This window comes from Styela clava, chromosome 12 (genome assembly GCF_964204865.1).
Source record: "Styela clava chromosome 12, kaStyClav1.hap1.2, whole genome shotgun sequence".
In the NCBI taxonomy this organism is placed as follows: Eukaryota; Metazoa; Chordata; class Ascidiacea; order Stolidobranchia; family Styelidae; genus Styela; species Styela clava.
Genome location: NC_135261.1, coordinates 1,978,339 through 1,993,770, shown reverse-complemented (window position 1 = coordinate 1,993,770; position 15,432 = coordinate 1,978,339). Strand labels below are relative to the sequence as shown.

The 15,432-nt window shown below is 37.5% G+C and overlaps 1 protein-coding gene across 2 annotated transcripts in view; it reads left to right on the top strand.

Annotated features, from left to right (window-relative positions):
* The window catches only part of LOC120329279 (prolow-density lipoprotein receptor-related protein 1-like), a 151,017-nt gene that overhangs the window by 108,496 nt on the left and 27,089 nt on the right, over window positions 1–15,432 (top strand). For both annotated transcript variants that reach the window (XM_078118342.1, XM_078118341.1), the window contains exons 66-76: window positions 978–1,175; window positions 2,367–2,502; window positions 3,734–3,839; window positions 4,376–4,503; window positions 5,012–5,158; window positions 6,397–6,518; window positions 7,672–7,777; window positions 8,443–8,540; window positions 10,159–10,308; window positions 12,611–12,733; window positions 14,155–14,244. In XM_078118342.1, coding sequence (XP_077974468.1) covers window positions 978–1,175; window positions 2,367–2,502; window positions 3,734–3,839; window positions 4,376–4,503; window positions 5,012–5,158; window positions 6,397–6,518; window positions 7,672–7,777; window positions 8,443–8,540; window positions 10,159–10,308; window positions 12,611–12,733; window positions 14,155–14,244 — 1,404 coding nt within the window. The remainder of the gene's footprint in view (window positions 1–977; window positions 1,176–2,366; window positions 2,503–3,733; window positions 3,840–4,375; window positions 4,504–5,011; window positions 5,159–6,396; window positions 6,519–7,671; window positions 7,778–8,442; window positions 8,541–10,158; window positions 10,309–12,610; window positions 12,734–14,154; window positions 14,245–15,432) is intronic.

Below are 15,432 nucleotides of genomic sequence, written 5' to 3'. Positions count from 1 at the left end.
AAGCAGTTAGCAGGGCGAAAACATGGGTTTTAAGAGTCAGTGGTTCCCAACCTTACGGGATCACGACCCCTTTTGGTGGTTTTCACATTCCTCGCCACCCCCGGCCTTACTTTCTACAGTTTTCAATAAAAAAGCGGGAAAGTGAAGGTTGCGTGATTTAATTTTTGATCAAACTGCAGTTTTACTCAATGTGATGGCTGGCTTGCAACCGCGTAGCCTGCGCAATTTGTGGTTGAGTTTTTGACAAAGCTTGTCTCATATCATCCTCAACTTTCATTCGAGTTCGTGCCTTCGTTTTCATATGAAGAAAAGACCGTTTCATATTTCATTTTCATACTATCGCTTCTTCGCCATGGTACATAAAGTAACGGAATTATAACGTTGCTGCAGGATGTACGATACTCTTCACGATGAAGCAACTAAGACTACAAGCCTACCCTGCAGTAAACCCCTTGTTATAGAAATCTCGGCGTTCCACCATTGATGATTAATGGTTCTGCAGCATTGCTTCGAAGCCCGCGTGTTTATCTCATCGTGACGCGTGGAAATGCAGACGAGTTCGTGTGACGTCACAATGGTTAACAATGCCAAAAACAACTTGCGTCGCTTGCTAACATTCTTGGGTCTCACGACAGCTAGAGGATATCTCTCGGAGGCAAACGAGAGTCAATTCTACACTTTTTTGCGTTCTACTGGCAATATTTAACCTAGAGCTTTGTATTGTTTTCTACTGTTTTGCAAGACCTTCGCGACCCCCCTAAAACCCGCTGCGACCCCCCTGGGGTTCCCGACCCCCAGGATGGGAACCACCGGTTTTGAGGGTCCAAAAAGTGTTTCAAGCAACGGATGTATTGTACAGAAAAATGCTTTTTTTTTCATTTCAAAAGGTTCCGACCTGCAACCCCCCTTTGGGTATGCCCCCCGATCAGAAGTTATCATTTTGAAAAGCCCTGATATAGATGAATATTCTTTTTCAGACACGTCAAACATCTGCAGAAAAGATCAATTCCAGTGTTCAAAAGGAAACTGCATTCCTGCCTCACTAAGATGTGATCGATATTACTCGTGTTCCGATGCATCAGATGAAAAAGATTGTGACTCTGACACAACTGAGACTCCAACCACCACCCCACCAAATTATTGTGATAATGCAACGCATGTCAAATGTGATGACGGTAATAATTACTGCTTTTAGAATACACTGTTTATGGTGGGGTTCGCTATATTCAAGGCGGCCATTAATATGAACCCCAAAATAAGGACACCAGGTAATTATAATAATAAGATAACAAAGAACAAAAAAAATTATGCCAGTGCGACCCGTGTCTATCGTACTTTGCACTAGGGAGGATTAGCTCCAGCAGTTCTTTTTTTTCAGATACTATTTGTTCCATCTTACTTCTAGGTTGTGTTTTGATTTGAGTTACACAAACTATTCTTTGAAGGTAGGCTACGGCAGCCCTGGCTATATTGCTGTTATTGGGGTTTTTTTGCGACTTTTTCCTGGATACCAAGTTATATAGAAAATATGGAAATAAGTGATTGGGAGCATTTATCACCCTTCAACAGTTCAAACCTAAAGAAACTATGGTGTTCTATCTTTATGGAACATTAGCTAATGATACTCTGTCACTCTGGTGTTCGTAAAGTTTCAAAACATTATAATACGTGCATATATATATATATATATACTCTTAAGTACTAAATAAGTAAACACAAATACAAAATAAGATTTTCTCCAACGGCTTAGCCAGAACTTTGCTAAGGGGGGATGAGGGAAATCTGATATTTTTAATTGCCGATTTAATTAAATTTAATTAATTTAAGTAACAACTAGCAGGTCTTGCCGAAGGTAAAAAAAACATGGGTTTGGGAAGTCTTTTGAGGGCAGTGTTCCCTCTAAGGTGTGCGTGTGTGCGCGCGCACACAGCTTTCAGAGGCCGCGCACACGCATAGATTTACTGCGCACAGACGTATTTCGATGTAATGTAACAATGTTCTCGGTTGGCAGGTTGAGAAAGTTTGTTGTTGGCCCACTTATTACCCGGTTAGAACGCCAAAATTTCTTCATTTGTTTTTGCACAAATATTAGTCATTTCTAAAAAAGTGCGCACACACCAAAATTTCTGCGCACACATACTACAAAAAATTAGAGGGAACATTGCTTGTGGGTCTAGAATGACATTTTTAACCTTCAAAAAATTGCTATAGATAATACAAAAATTTTTTTTTATCAACATTTCAAAAGAGGGCAAGGGGTTTCGACCCCCCCCCCCCTTGCTGCACCCTTGATTTTCTCTTTGAAAAACAATTAAATACTGCGCTGAAAAACGCAGTTTTACAACATTCTGTTTTCTCTTACCCAGGGACTTGCATCAGTAAAGAAGTGACTTGCAATCAGGTGAAAGACTGCCCTGATTTTAGCGACGAAACTCATTGTAACATCAGAGAATGCGAAAGAGAGAACAAATGCCAACAAATATGTATAGAAAAAACGTTCAAGTAAGTGAGACTTACAAATATACGTATCAGGTATTCAAATATCAGATTAATTTCTATGCTATGAATATAGCATTAGATATACCAAATCTATTCCAAATTAAGTATATTCAGTATTTTAAATACTCTGTTTTTCAAATAATTTTGAAATAGTTTTATTCGAAACGATAATCATTTTAATTTTATTCAAATCCTAAAAACAGCAAGACTAATCAAAATATTGGGTATTTATCCAAGTTTAATTGAAATAGGATTTGCAATTTTTAGCAAAAAAGATCAGGCGTGGGTACAGTTTTTGGACCAGGCGCCAGAAATTTTGCCCACCTAGACTTACAGGCCATAGAAGTGTGACGTAAAAAGTTCCATTTTACAAAAAATATTTACAGTGCTACGAAAGCCATACTAAAAAACAAAATTTAATCGTAATCTCACCACATTCTTTCAGCTATTTCACAGATTAACTTCAAAATTTGCTTTTATTTTGGTTGTGGCAGCATCAGGCGAGCCAGATTGAATGACCCAACAGGCCGTATTTGGCCCGCGGGTTGTAGTTTGCCCATGTCTGGTAGATCCATAGATCCTTGATAAAATGAGTCGCTCAATCTGAAATGAAGAAGCTTGATCTCTTAGCCAAATTACAGGTTACTAATAAGGGATAGGATAGGATTTACATATTTATCCCGGGGGAGAGGAAAGCCAGTAAGACGGCTTATCCATATGGCAAACCACGGCCTCTCGTCCGGTTACCATTCCAAGTCGGGTATGGGATTAGTTTTACTGTATTGTTTGTTTTCGGAAGCATGGACTTCGTGGTGGAGGAAGCCGTAACCGACCAGCGGTTACGTGAACCACCCAACGACGGCGAGGAGTCCAGCAATCCTCTCGCACATAACCATCCCTACATGGGATTCGAACCTGCGAACCCACGCAGAGTAATTAGAGGTGCGGTGGCGAGCGTATTCCTAACGCTTAGCCCGTTGAGCCACACCGCCGCGCAAGGTGCTAAAAACTTCTGGCAGGATAGAAAATAAAAATTAATAAGAAAAAGACTTAATACCATGTAGATCCATACTGCCAAAGGAATATATATTTTCGTGTCCAGCATGAAAATTCAATATTTATGATAGAAGCGCTGCTAAGATAGAATGACACAAAATAATTGAATTCAAATAATTAATTCAATAAATCCAGAATCACACTGTCAGGGAATATAATTATGTTTCGTTTTTCACAGATATGATTGCCAATGTCGGGAAGGTTTTAGACTACACAGTGATGGTTTTTCTTGCATTGATATCGATGAATGTGCTGAGGCCGATCCTTATCCTCCTTGCTCACAGGTTTGTTTATTGAGGTCATGGCTTGGTACAGCATTTCCCGGAGGCATTTTAAAGGAAAATCAGGCAGAGATGAGCAACAATAGTTAATCTTTTTTTTTGTCCTTTAGGCCTATATGTTTACAAACTTTAAAATGCATAAAGTACATATTAACAGTCACAAAATTGACTTTTATTCAAAAGCGAGTTTTTTTTCCTGATAATTTGGCGCCGCACGAGCAAAAAGTTTGGAAACTACTGATTAGTGTTAAGTTTATTGGTTTTGTGGATTACAAGTTTCAGGTTCAAATCCTGTGTTGACCATTGTCAAAGAGTTCAATAGATTGTGTAGGCCAGTGGCTCCTATCCTTTTTTTCAAGAGACCCAAGTGGTTACCAGTACATGTCGTGTATACGATTAGTTAGCTAGTTAGTGTTAGGTGCTATGACAAGCATATTCCTAACGCTTAGCACGATGCGCTACACCACCGGACCTAATTTACACAACTAATTTGTTTCTATCTATCTTTAAAACCCAACTTTTTGTTTTCAATACTCCAGATTTGTGTCAACAAGAAAGGTTCTTATTCATGCTCATGCGCACGAGGATATCATATCAACACTTCTCAACCAGACTCCTGTGTGGTTGATAAAAGCACGGGCGAGCCTTACATTCTGTTTGCCAATAAGTAAGTTTTCTCTGATGTGGGAAAATGAAGTCCTCGGCGGGCCAGATTATTACGAAAAATACTTCGGTATCTAATCTTTGCTATATGCTCGGCACTCTGTCAACTTTACGTTTCTTGGGATATTCCATGGTTAATAAAACTTAATACAAAATCTAATTTCTAAAATCTATTTATATTTAAAATCTAAATATAACTGATAACAGTAGCGGGGAATGTTTACAACGCTCTCTGCTTTGACCTTATATTGTTTGTTTAACAAGTGTGCCAACGCAATTGTTTGTTCACTAAGGCAATTGTTTATTTCGCACTCGCACTGACAGTGCGGTGAGAGTAGAGCGATCGGCAACTTTCAGGAATGATGCGTCAGACCACATTACAGAATGTGGTTGGATACAGTCAGCGGGCCGGTTAAAATCTCGTCGCGGGCCGTATGTTGCCCACCCCTGGTATAGACCCTTGTTTCGAGCAAAACACCTCATTTTTCTAAATAGATAAAAAATATTTCTAGATATTACATCAGAGAAATGAAGCTGAATGGTTCAACAACTCGCCTTCACATTAAAGGTCTTCATACAGCAGTAGCGATGGATTTTCATTGGGCCATGCAAACCTTGTACTGGAGTGATGTCAATTCTGATCGAAGTTCTATACAAATGTAAGATTCTATAAAAGTGAACACTGATTTCTGTCGAGATATCATTCTGCCATCATAAGATTATTTGTTAGGGTTTTAGTATTTTATTCTGTAATACCAACGTGGTTTGCCAAAGTTCATTCAAATGGAAAATATTTATTTAAAGTGAACACTGATATTTGTCGAGATATGAATTTGACGGCATAGACTTATTTGTCCTAGTTTTGGTATTTGATTCTGTGATAGCAAAGTATTTTGCCAGAAGTTCATTCTAATGCAAAATATTTTTATTTAAAGTGAACACTGATTTTTGTCGAGATATAATCCTACCAAAGTAAAGCTGATTTACTGAACTTTGATATTTTAAGGGGGAACACTGAGATAAGTCGATGTTTGGTGCGATTATGATAAATATGCTGTCAAAATTGGCTTGAATGTGGTTCATTGGTTCAAGCTTGACAATTTAAGTCACCATAAATGGTAGATTAGATGGATATATGGATAAAAATTGAAATATTTAGTCGTATCGTTGTACCAAACAATTCTGCCCCTGTGCTGTGTTGTAGCTTACATTAGAGCTGTCTGCCATTGCCCTGTAAGGCTTTGCCTATTCTTGAATCAAAATTAGTGACTGCTTTACAGGTCATTATTTAGAGCAAGTGACCTTTGATACAGGAGGACCAGATACAAATATATTAGTGAAACTGCAGGCTGCACCTTTATTTAGCATAGGCTTTCTAGTAGTTGCAGACATAAAAATACCGGGCAATATAAGGTCATAGGCATAGATAATAGATTGGACCCAACTATACGCTTCGCAGCGCAAAGGTATTCGAATTATTTGCACATACCAAATTGAATGATATGGGCGCACATCATTAAAATTGGCACTTTTCTGTGGGCTGCACAATTTGTCCTTGTGGCATGCATTTGACCTGCGACCCTTGACCTAACATATAGGTGGCTGCTATTACAGTCCCCTGTTCAGAATGAAAGTGTCAAAATCTTCGTATAAAACATGGTACTCGAGTAGTATGTGTACCAGGTTAGGGTTAGGCCATAATTTTATTCCAATTTTCCTTGATTTAGTTCTGTTACAAGTTCGGAGACTATCTGTGTTAGCCAAGTGTATATCCCCCCTGCCCATAGTCTTCAGTCCCTTTACACAACTTGATGTAAAGTAGGCAAACAAAATTAGTTACCTTGATATTGGTACACACACTTCTGGAGCGCCAAAACATATATCCTTATTCCTACAGGCACCATCTACCAAGTGGTAATCGAACCTACGATGCTACAGATGCTGAAACTATAAACAAAGTACATTCTCATGGAATTGCTGTTGACTGGGTTGGAGGGAATTTATACTGGAGTGACAGAGGTGAGAATGTGGAATTCGTTTTTTGTGTTCTATGACATCGTCAAAATTTGTGCAACTTGTGGCAGTTACGCATATCACCTGATGTCGTGCATCCGCGTTTACCAAAAGTGGAAAGTTTTATATGGAAAACTATAGACTGTAGACCTGATTTGGTAATAAAGAAGTGACTCTGATCGTGTTACTTATATTCTTTATTTGCTTCATAATCATACAGGTCCACCATTGCAAAGGCGCAGAGCAGGGGTTTTAAAACTTCTTAGGGCGCCATTCGTTTTTAGAAATTGTCAAGTCTCGTGCCCCAGCTCAAAAATAACTAGCTAACAATAAGCTACAAATACCAGATAGCAAAACGAAAGTATGTTTTTCATTTAAAAAACACGCAAGATCGAATCTAACAATTATTTTTATTTTTAATTAGCCTAAAGCCCCCTCAAAAATCGTTTAGGCCCCTCTTGTTTGGGAGTGCCCCATCGTTTGAAGACCACTGGCGTAGAGGAAGGACAGGGATTTAGACTTGTGTAACTTCAACTGATTGGATTATGTAGTTGGGTCAAATTTACGCCCGACTCCAAGCGCTTGTGTCATTTTGAAAAGAACAATGCCCCAACACTTGTTCGAGGGAAATTTCAACCCCAATTTTCTATAAAATCTAATTTCGATGTCAAAAAGTTATGCAAGTCTTCTCTAAAGTGTTCATTGAGTATGCTTAATCAATTTGACCTTATTCCACTTTTGTCTGAAATTTTTACCTTAAAACGGGGACGTAGCCAAAAATTTTCAAAGGGGGTGGATTCTGAAATTTTTTTTTTGGCAAGTTAGATCGAAATTGCTAGCGGCTCCGATCGAACGCTGGAATACGCGTGTTTTTATTAGTCTTGAAGGTCTAAAAAGCATTTCAAGCTACAGAAAATTGCTATCTATGATACAGAAAAATGATTTTATTTTTTTCACATTTATAAAAGGGGTGAGGGGGGGTTCGACCCCCAAAACCACCCCCCTGGCCACGCCACTGCCTCAATATCATCATTATAAAATGAAATTCCAATTCTATTTTGGTTCTGACTCGATTTTGGGGAGTTTGAAACTACTATTTGTACATCTTCTCCACAGCCATGTGCTTGTTACCAAATTTTTCATCATTTTTTGTTTTTAGTTGTTGAAACGATTGAAGTCTCTTCGACCTCCGGAGCTTTCAGAAAAACTTTGGTCAATGAAGGACTGGATGAACCGAGAGCTATTGCACTCAACCCACAGTTAGGGTGAGTTTATCTCTTGAGATTGAGAGTATTTTTATGAGCTATTTCTGGCTCTACTCTAAACAAGGCTCTGGCCAAGCAGTGTCTCAAGATTGGAAGTTCTGAGCCAGTGTTCTTCAACCTTTTTCATCGTGGTATACCTTTTACAATTTTTCAAGACATTTGTATACCTTACAAATACCATTGTTTATTTAAAGCTCAAATAACCATTAAATTTGAAAAAATATTTTCATATACAAAATTTTGAATACATTCTAAATTCATTATAAATTTATGTTGATCACATCTAAAACGACATAGATAAAAAAGATCATTGTTTTTCCTGTGATTTTTCATACCAGTTGAGATATCGTACATTTTGATCTACTTAAAATACTTAATTTCTAAACAAAATGTTCTAAATTATTCCTAAATTCAAAATCTTATATTGAATATAATGAATTTCGAATGTATTCGAATGTCTGATTCATTTTGGACATCCCTGGCTTACACCATTGCCATCTGTGGAAAATGATTGTTGAATTATTCTTAATCATAGTTTTACCTTAAAGTAAAAAAACGATCTCTTGTTTGGAGTGATAAGTTAAAAGGAACATGGCCACAAGTGTTTGACTTGAAGTCCCATGTTTATATCACCATAATTCTATTTTTTAACCCAATTTTTTCAGGTACCTTTACTGGTCTGACTGGGGAAGTTATCCACATATTGGTAGGATTGGTATGGACGGCTCTGAGAAAAAGATAATTCTTGATAACACAATACTGAGTGAGTATCATCTATGCCAGGGTTTCTCAAACAGGGGTTCGGGCGGACTCCCGGGGGTTCATGACAACTGCAGAGGGGGTTCGCAACATATTCAAAAGTCTGTTCGATGTTTAATGATTGATTTCAATTAAAGAGAAATTGCATATTTTTGGTTGAGCTTTGCGGACGAATATACATTGCTGTCAGAAAAGTCAATTAAAATCCTTTAGCAACGACCTACTTTCGTGAGGCAGCATTTTCACTCTTATAAATATGATGACAAAATACAGGTCGAGACTTGTCGTCCGATCTATGAGTTTGCTTGTCACAAATTGCCCCGAGAGACGGAAAATTGTGCAGTGAAAAGCAAAGTAATCCATCACATTATTGTCGTTTGTGTTATGTTGTGAATGAAACATTATCTTTACTCGTTGGTTAGGCACTGAAATTGGGGCTCCCGAAGTATGCGAACCAAGATGGCGGACATCGGAATGTAATATGTGTATTAGGTTAGGGTTAGGCCATAATTTTAGGTATAAATACTACGGGAGGCTCTTGGCTAGCCTTCGAACTGATAATAGGACCAAAATAAGGAAAATTGGAAAAAAATTATCGCCTAACCCTAACCTGTTACCCGTGTTACGTTCCGATGTCCGCCATCTTGGTTCGCATACTTCGAGAGCACCCTGAAATTGATACGGCAGAGCGCGGGGGTTCGTCAAAATTAGGATTTTCAAATAGGGGTCCGCCACCAAAAAGTTTGGGAAACTTTGATCTATGCTAAAGGCCAGTGTTTCTGGACTTTTCATGGGTCATGGGCCCCTTCTGGAGGGTTCAAGTACGCATGGACATATTAATATAATTCCAGTAGTATTTAAAGTATTATGTTTATATATAGATTCCGAATCCCATTATGTTCAAACAATTCCTGCTCAACAAAGTGAAAACATCCTGTGAAATAACCTTATCAGACAATGAAATTAGGGAAAGCAGAGATTTTGCTTGTATAGAACAAGTCTAACCTGTTTTGCACCTAGCATTGCGACCCCCCTTCAACTACTCCTTTTTCTATTGTTTTTCTATCGTAAATGTTCTGGCCGTTTGGGCAGCAAATTTTCAAACTTTAAAGAAACAACCAAATGACTATGAACAAACCAATTAGCACAGTTACGTATCATATATCAACCCATTTTTATATACCAAACCAACAAATATACCCACATTAGGTTTTGCCTAAATGATCGCACACAACCAGATGTGGGAAAACGTACTCTACTTTTTTCCCATGCACATAACAAACCAGCAAAGTTATATATTTTTCTACAAAAAAAACGATAAAAAAAACCTCACTCCATGAAAAAAGTAAAATTTCTCCCTGGTTATGGAAATGCCACACCTAAACATACCCCACCCTTTTTTACTCTAACAAATGAACTCCTTTCCTTCTATGTTCATAACGATAATATACCAACGAGCTTATATATTCTCCGACAGAAACCATCGAATACAAAATAAAATCCTCCCCCCCCCCCCCCCATAAAAAAAATCAAAAATTTTTCCTGGTCAGGAAATGCCGCACCAAAACATACCCCACTCATATCCTCTTTAATGAACAATCTCTTTTATGCTTTTTACGCAGAAACCATCAAGGGCAAAGACTGGCCAGAAAGGAAACTGACGTGGCCAAATGCTCTGACATTTGATTACTCGACTAACAGGCTATTTTGGGCAGATGCAAAGGAAGACTACATTGCTTATTGTAATGCTGATGGGAGCAGACCTAGAATGGGTAAGGAATTGATTGTTTTAATGTTACCATAAATGGTAGGATAGATTGGATAAGGTTTTGAGTGAGGTATTCTTCACACGCCACCATTGATACTGCTCGTCTTCAAGGGTTTTCAAGAGTAGTCTACCATGTCAATGCGGTATAAGTGATCTCCTTATCGTCTCTCGAAAGGAGATGATCTGTAGGTTTCAGATATGTCGTCCTGATCCGTAAAAAAAAAAGTTTTAGGGTATCGAGGGTCTAAAAGTCGTTTCAAGCTTACAAGATTTGCTACATCAAACACTGTTATCTCAATTGGCATATTCAGGACAGGAAGTCGGCGAAATACACCTCACGGCGAAGACTTGTTATTGCACCATTTTTGTGTTTTACTGATTTGCTAATAGCTAACGTATAATATTAATAAATATTTGTGCCGACTTACTAGCAATATTCCGATAATCTGATTGTAACAATCTTTAATTGTTTACAGACGTGCCTTGCTTCATTTTACATTAAATGATATCTCGCGACTTGCGAGTTTTCTCAAAAAATGATGCGTTTAAACCAGAAGCCAAGCGTTAAATGTTATAACATTGCTTGCGAATGATTTGAATCAAATATTATTTACGAATAATTTCATCACACCATTTTCCTAAATACAAAAGTTATATCGAAATCCGCGAAAATCTGTCACATTTAAATTTCACTCTCAAAACATTACATTTTTTTCGATTCGTTTCTGTCGTTTAAGGTAGACGCACGTTTGATCGAGTGTTTGTAGTATTCTCGTCGCTGATAAATTTTAAAAAAAGTTGCCGCATCTGGCGAAGATAGTGACATAATGAGTTTAATTAGGGCAAAATCTGTGTAGATAATGATATGTAACGATAATCATAGGAAATGCATTCGTCTTTAAATGTTATTACCTAATAACTAAGTACGGAATAACTAAGAACACAATTTTCCGAAATACAAAATTATATCGCATTACGCGAATATCTGTCACATTTTAATTTCACTCTCAAAAGATTACCTATTTTTCAGCCCGTTCCTACCGTTCAAGATAGACGCACGTTTGATCGAGTGTCTGTAGTATTTCAGTCGTTGATAAACTTAAAAAAGTTGCCGCATTTGGCGAAGATAGTGACGTATTGAGTTTAAATAGGGTCAAGTCTGGGTAGATAATGCTATGTAATGATAATCATAGAAAAGCAATTAGTCTTTAGATGTTATTATCTAATAACTAACTACAGGATCGCGTTTACAGGAACTTTGTTTTGCAAGTCTTTGATTGAAAGTGGTTAAATTTAATATTTTACAATGGCCGCATAAGTTGCAGTGGCCACCTGCTGGTCCTACATCTAATTATTCTCAGCGGGTATGTTTTAGTACACTCGGCAGACTAACATTGAAAATGATTTAACGCCGTTTCATATCTATTTTTGTATTTGTATTTATTTTTGTAGTTTTCCTAAATTTTATTGTCCTGGGAAATGCCTGTTTAGTATCAAATGAAATCCGATGTTCAGGACATTTCCAAATAAAAAATACATTTATAGTAATACATTAGAATTTTTTGATCTGAATCCAGCATTGTGGGAATTCCCACTATTTGAATAAGTTTGAAAATAGAATAGGATTCGGTATTCTGGATTCGATTTAACTATTCTAGAATATTCTAGAATAGTAAATTATTCTATATTGCCCATCCTTAGTCCCGAGGACGCATTACAATAAAAAAAGTCACATATAATTACATATCTTTGAAGTGTTCCAATTTCGATTTGATTCTGAAGTCATCAGATATTCGAAAATGCCCAGTTTTAGCATAGTTTCACTGAAAGAAGTAATAAAGGTACTCCCATAGTATGTTTACCAGGTTAATTTCAGGCCATTATTCTGATTTTCCTTATTTTAGTTTTATTATGAGTTCGGGGACTGTCTGTGTTAGCCAAGTGAATATCCCCTCTGCCCATAGGTTTCAGTCCCTTTACACAACTTGATGTAAAGTAGGCAAACAAAATTAGTTACCTCCATATTGGTACACGCACTTTTGGAGCGCCTAAATAAAGACCACCTGCTTAGTACAATCAACTGCTGTTGGTCCAGCACGGTCTGGTCTTACAATATGTCTTTTCCCTCACCTAACTTGGCTTTCTCAGGATTACAGTTTCCCTCATAATTTGTTATCAATATTATTCATTGCATTTCATATCTTTTATTATCTCCACAAAAAGAAAAAAATATTCAATGAACATCTCAATTATTTTTTCAAATTTTGTTTTATGATTTCATAATAACCAGTATTTTTATTCAACAGTGATTCGTCGAACAGCAGGAAGTATTGTTGTACCTCACATATTTGCAATGTCTTTGTTCGGAGATAATTTGTATTGGACAGACTGGCACCAGAACTCTATCTTTAAAGTCCATAAATATAAAGGTAAGAAGTAAAGCTTTCATCTTCAAGTGTTTTATGTATGTAAATACAATGCATAGCTAAACATGACTTGTATGAATTTAGCCAATGTTTCAAATTTCTGGTCTGATCATTGATTCTCAAACTTTTCAAGCCATGGCCCCCTTTCTAGAATTTGTCAAGTTTCACGTCCCACCTAAAAAAAAAACTAGCTAACAATAATCTACAAACGAGAATATCGGTTGGAAACCGAAGACTTATCGATCGATAGTTAGGGGATCCCCCAAAACAGAAACTGCAATTTCGATTCATCCGCTCTTGTAACTTGCGCACTGCGCATCGCACACACTCGGCGGGTCTCAAAATTCTCTGGCTTTACAAAAATCTAGATCACTATATCAATAATTGATTGATAACTCGCTAATTATACTACATGATTCGCCCAAAATCAATAGGCTTCTGGTCCGAGATAAGATGAATGCACATGCAAAATCTGGAGCAGATTCAATCTTGCTTTCGTGAGATATGGCGTGCATCTAACAGACATACGGACAAATACCTATCAACATACTTACCGATTAAAATCGATAAGTAATAACAGATGGTGAAGCGAAAGTATGTTTTATTCAAAAAAACATCTCGCAAATACATGGATAAAACGTTGATAATGAAACGAGAATATCGGTCAGAGACCGAAGACTTATCGATTGAAAGTTAGGGAATCCCCCAAAACAGCGTTCTAACTCCATAGTGACACCTTGTGTCCCATCACTAATTAATCAATAACTCGCTGGTTATACGGCATAATTCATCCAAAATCAATAGGCTTCTGGTTCAAATATGATGAATGCTCATGCAAAATCTGGTGCCGATTCAATCTCGCTTTCGTGAGATATCGTATTCATCTAACAGACAGACAGACAAATACCTATCAACATACTTACATATTAAAATCAATAAGTAATAAATGGAAATTTTCATAAAGCTTCTTGCCTACTCAATAAATTGTCTGCGACCCCTTCGAGGTACACCCACATCGTTTGAGAACCACTGGTCTATGGGAACATATCTAATCATGGCAATTAATTGAAAATAAAGTTAAACATTGGTATGGTAGAATAAACAGACCTCCTGAAGTATGTTCACCAAGATGGCGCACAACCTGAACTCAGGTTGTGTACCAATTTAGGGTTCAGGTTGTGCGACATCTTGGTGCACATACTTCGGGAGTACCGAATAAACATCTCCAATAAAAACCCTGATTCTACTGATTTTCACCACACTGTAACAAATAATCAAAACTCCAGACCTATCGGTTTACCAGACTGTAACAATGTGAGTAAGCAATGCCAAACGGGGAATATCCCATAGATAGAAGCTTCTCACATAGATCCTGAAAAGCTTAACAAAACAAATACATAATTTTACTGCAAAAATTATTTCAGGTTTAAACCAGTCACGACCTGTTCAACTTGTTAAAAATCTGATCCATCGACCAATGGATATCAAGGTCATCCACCCATTAAGACAACCAGGTATGTTGATTTTTCTTTAGTTCAAGTTTCGTGTAAACTAGAACTTAGGCTGTTGAATCTTGCTGAGCATTGGGATTACAATTAAACTGGCGTTCTGCGAGTTTTTTCGGAGTGTTTCGTAAAACAAGGATCGAAACTGCAACTAAATTGATCGTCGTGTAGATCAGTGGTTTTCAACAGCCTGTCGCGGACCGGTGCCGGTCCGCAGCAACCTTTCTGTCGGTCTTCTAAATATATTCCGATATTAATATACTATAAGCAAATTGCAAAATACAAAGTATTGACGGCATTTGTGATTGTTTTTCGACTCTCATTAATTTGTAGTACCGGTATTCGTCTAAGCACCAAAATTGGTTAGATGTCCTCTGCCCATTTCAAGCCCTGAACGGCTGTATTTTCGACAAGTCTATAACCTGAGAAATGCGGCTAGCGTCATAACAGAAGAGTTAATAGCGCATAGTACGCAGCGCTTTTCAACCGCTAAGCATCTCATAGTGGGCCGCAAACTCGTTGCTAAATTATTCGTATTCTTCTATGACTATCGGATGCGTCTGCTGTCAAATTTGCCCAAAAGGGTTTAAAAGTAAAATTTTTTTTTTTGGTATCATTACAATTACAGCTTCACATGATTTTGACAATTTCGACGCAATGAGAATGAATGCGTAAATAAGAAGCCTTGCAAGGCAATGGCGGCAATGCAAATAGTGCAACCCTGCAAAAATGTTCCAACCATATGCGGCGTACACTTGCACAGAAGCTAACAAGCGATGAAAGTTCCAATTCTATTTCATCGTCATTAATATACGTGAAAAGGCGCAGAAAATCGTTTCAAGATTTCCCTCGAAAAAGAAACACCCAGCTGACGGCGAAAAGTGCCTATTATTCTGAATTATTCAAAAATTTGCTGAAAAAGTATTCGAATATTTGATTTGTTTTGGACAACCTTTCCTCGACTTATTTACCCTCTGAAACTAAAATTTCAAGAAAAGTGGTCGGTGAAGTAAAACTTTCCTCGAGAGTGGGCAACGACATAAAAAAAGTGGGGAAGCGCTTTAGTACGGTACCTGATCGAAAACATCGCAGCTCACACGATCCGTAATTTGACAGTAGGCATATAATTTAGCGAGGTTTTGTAGTAAAATGGAAGCAAACAAACAGCAAAATATTATTCGGTTATTTCAAAAGAAA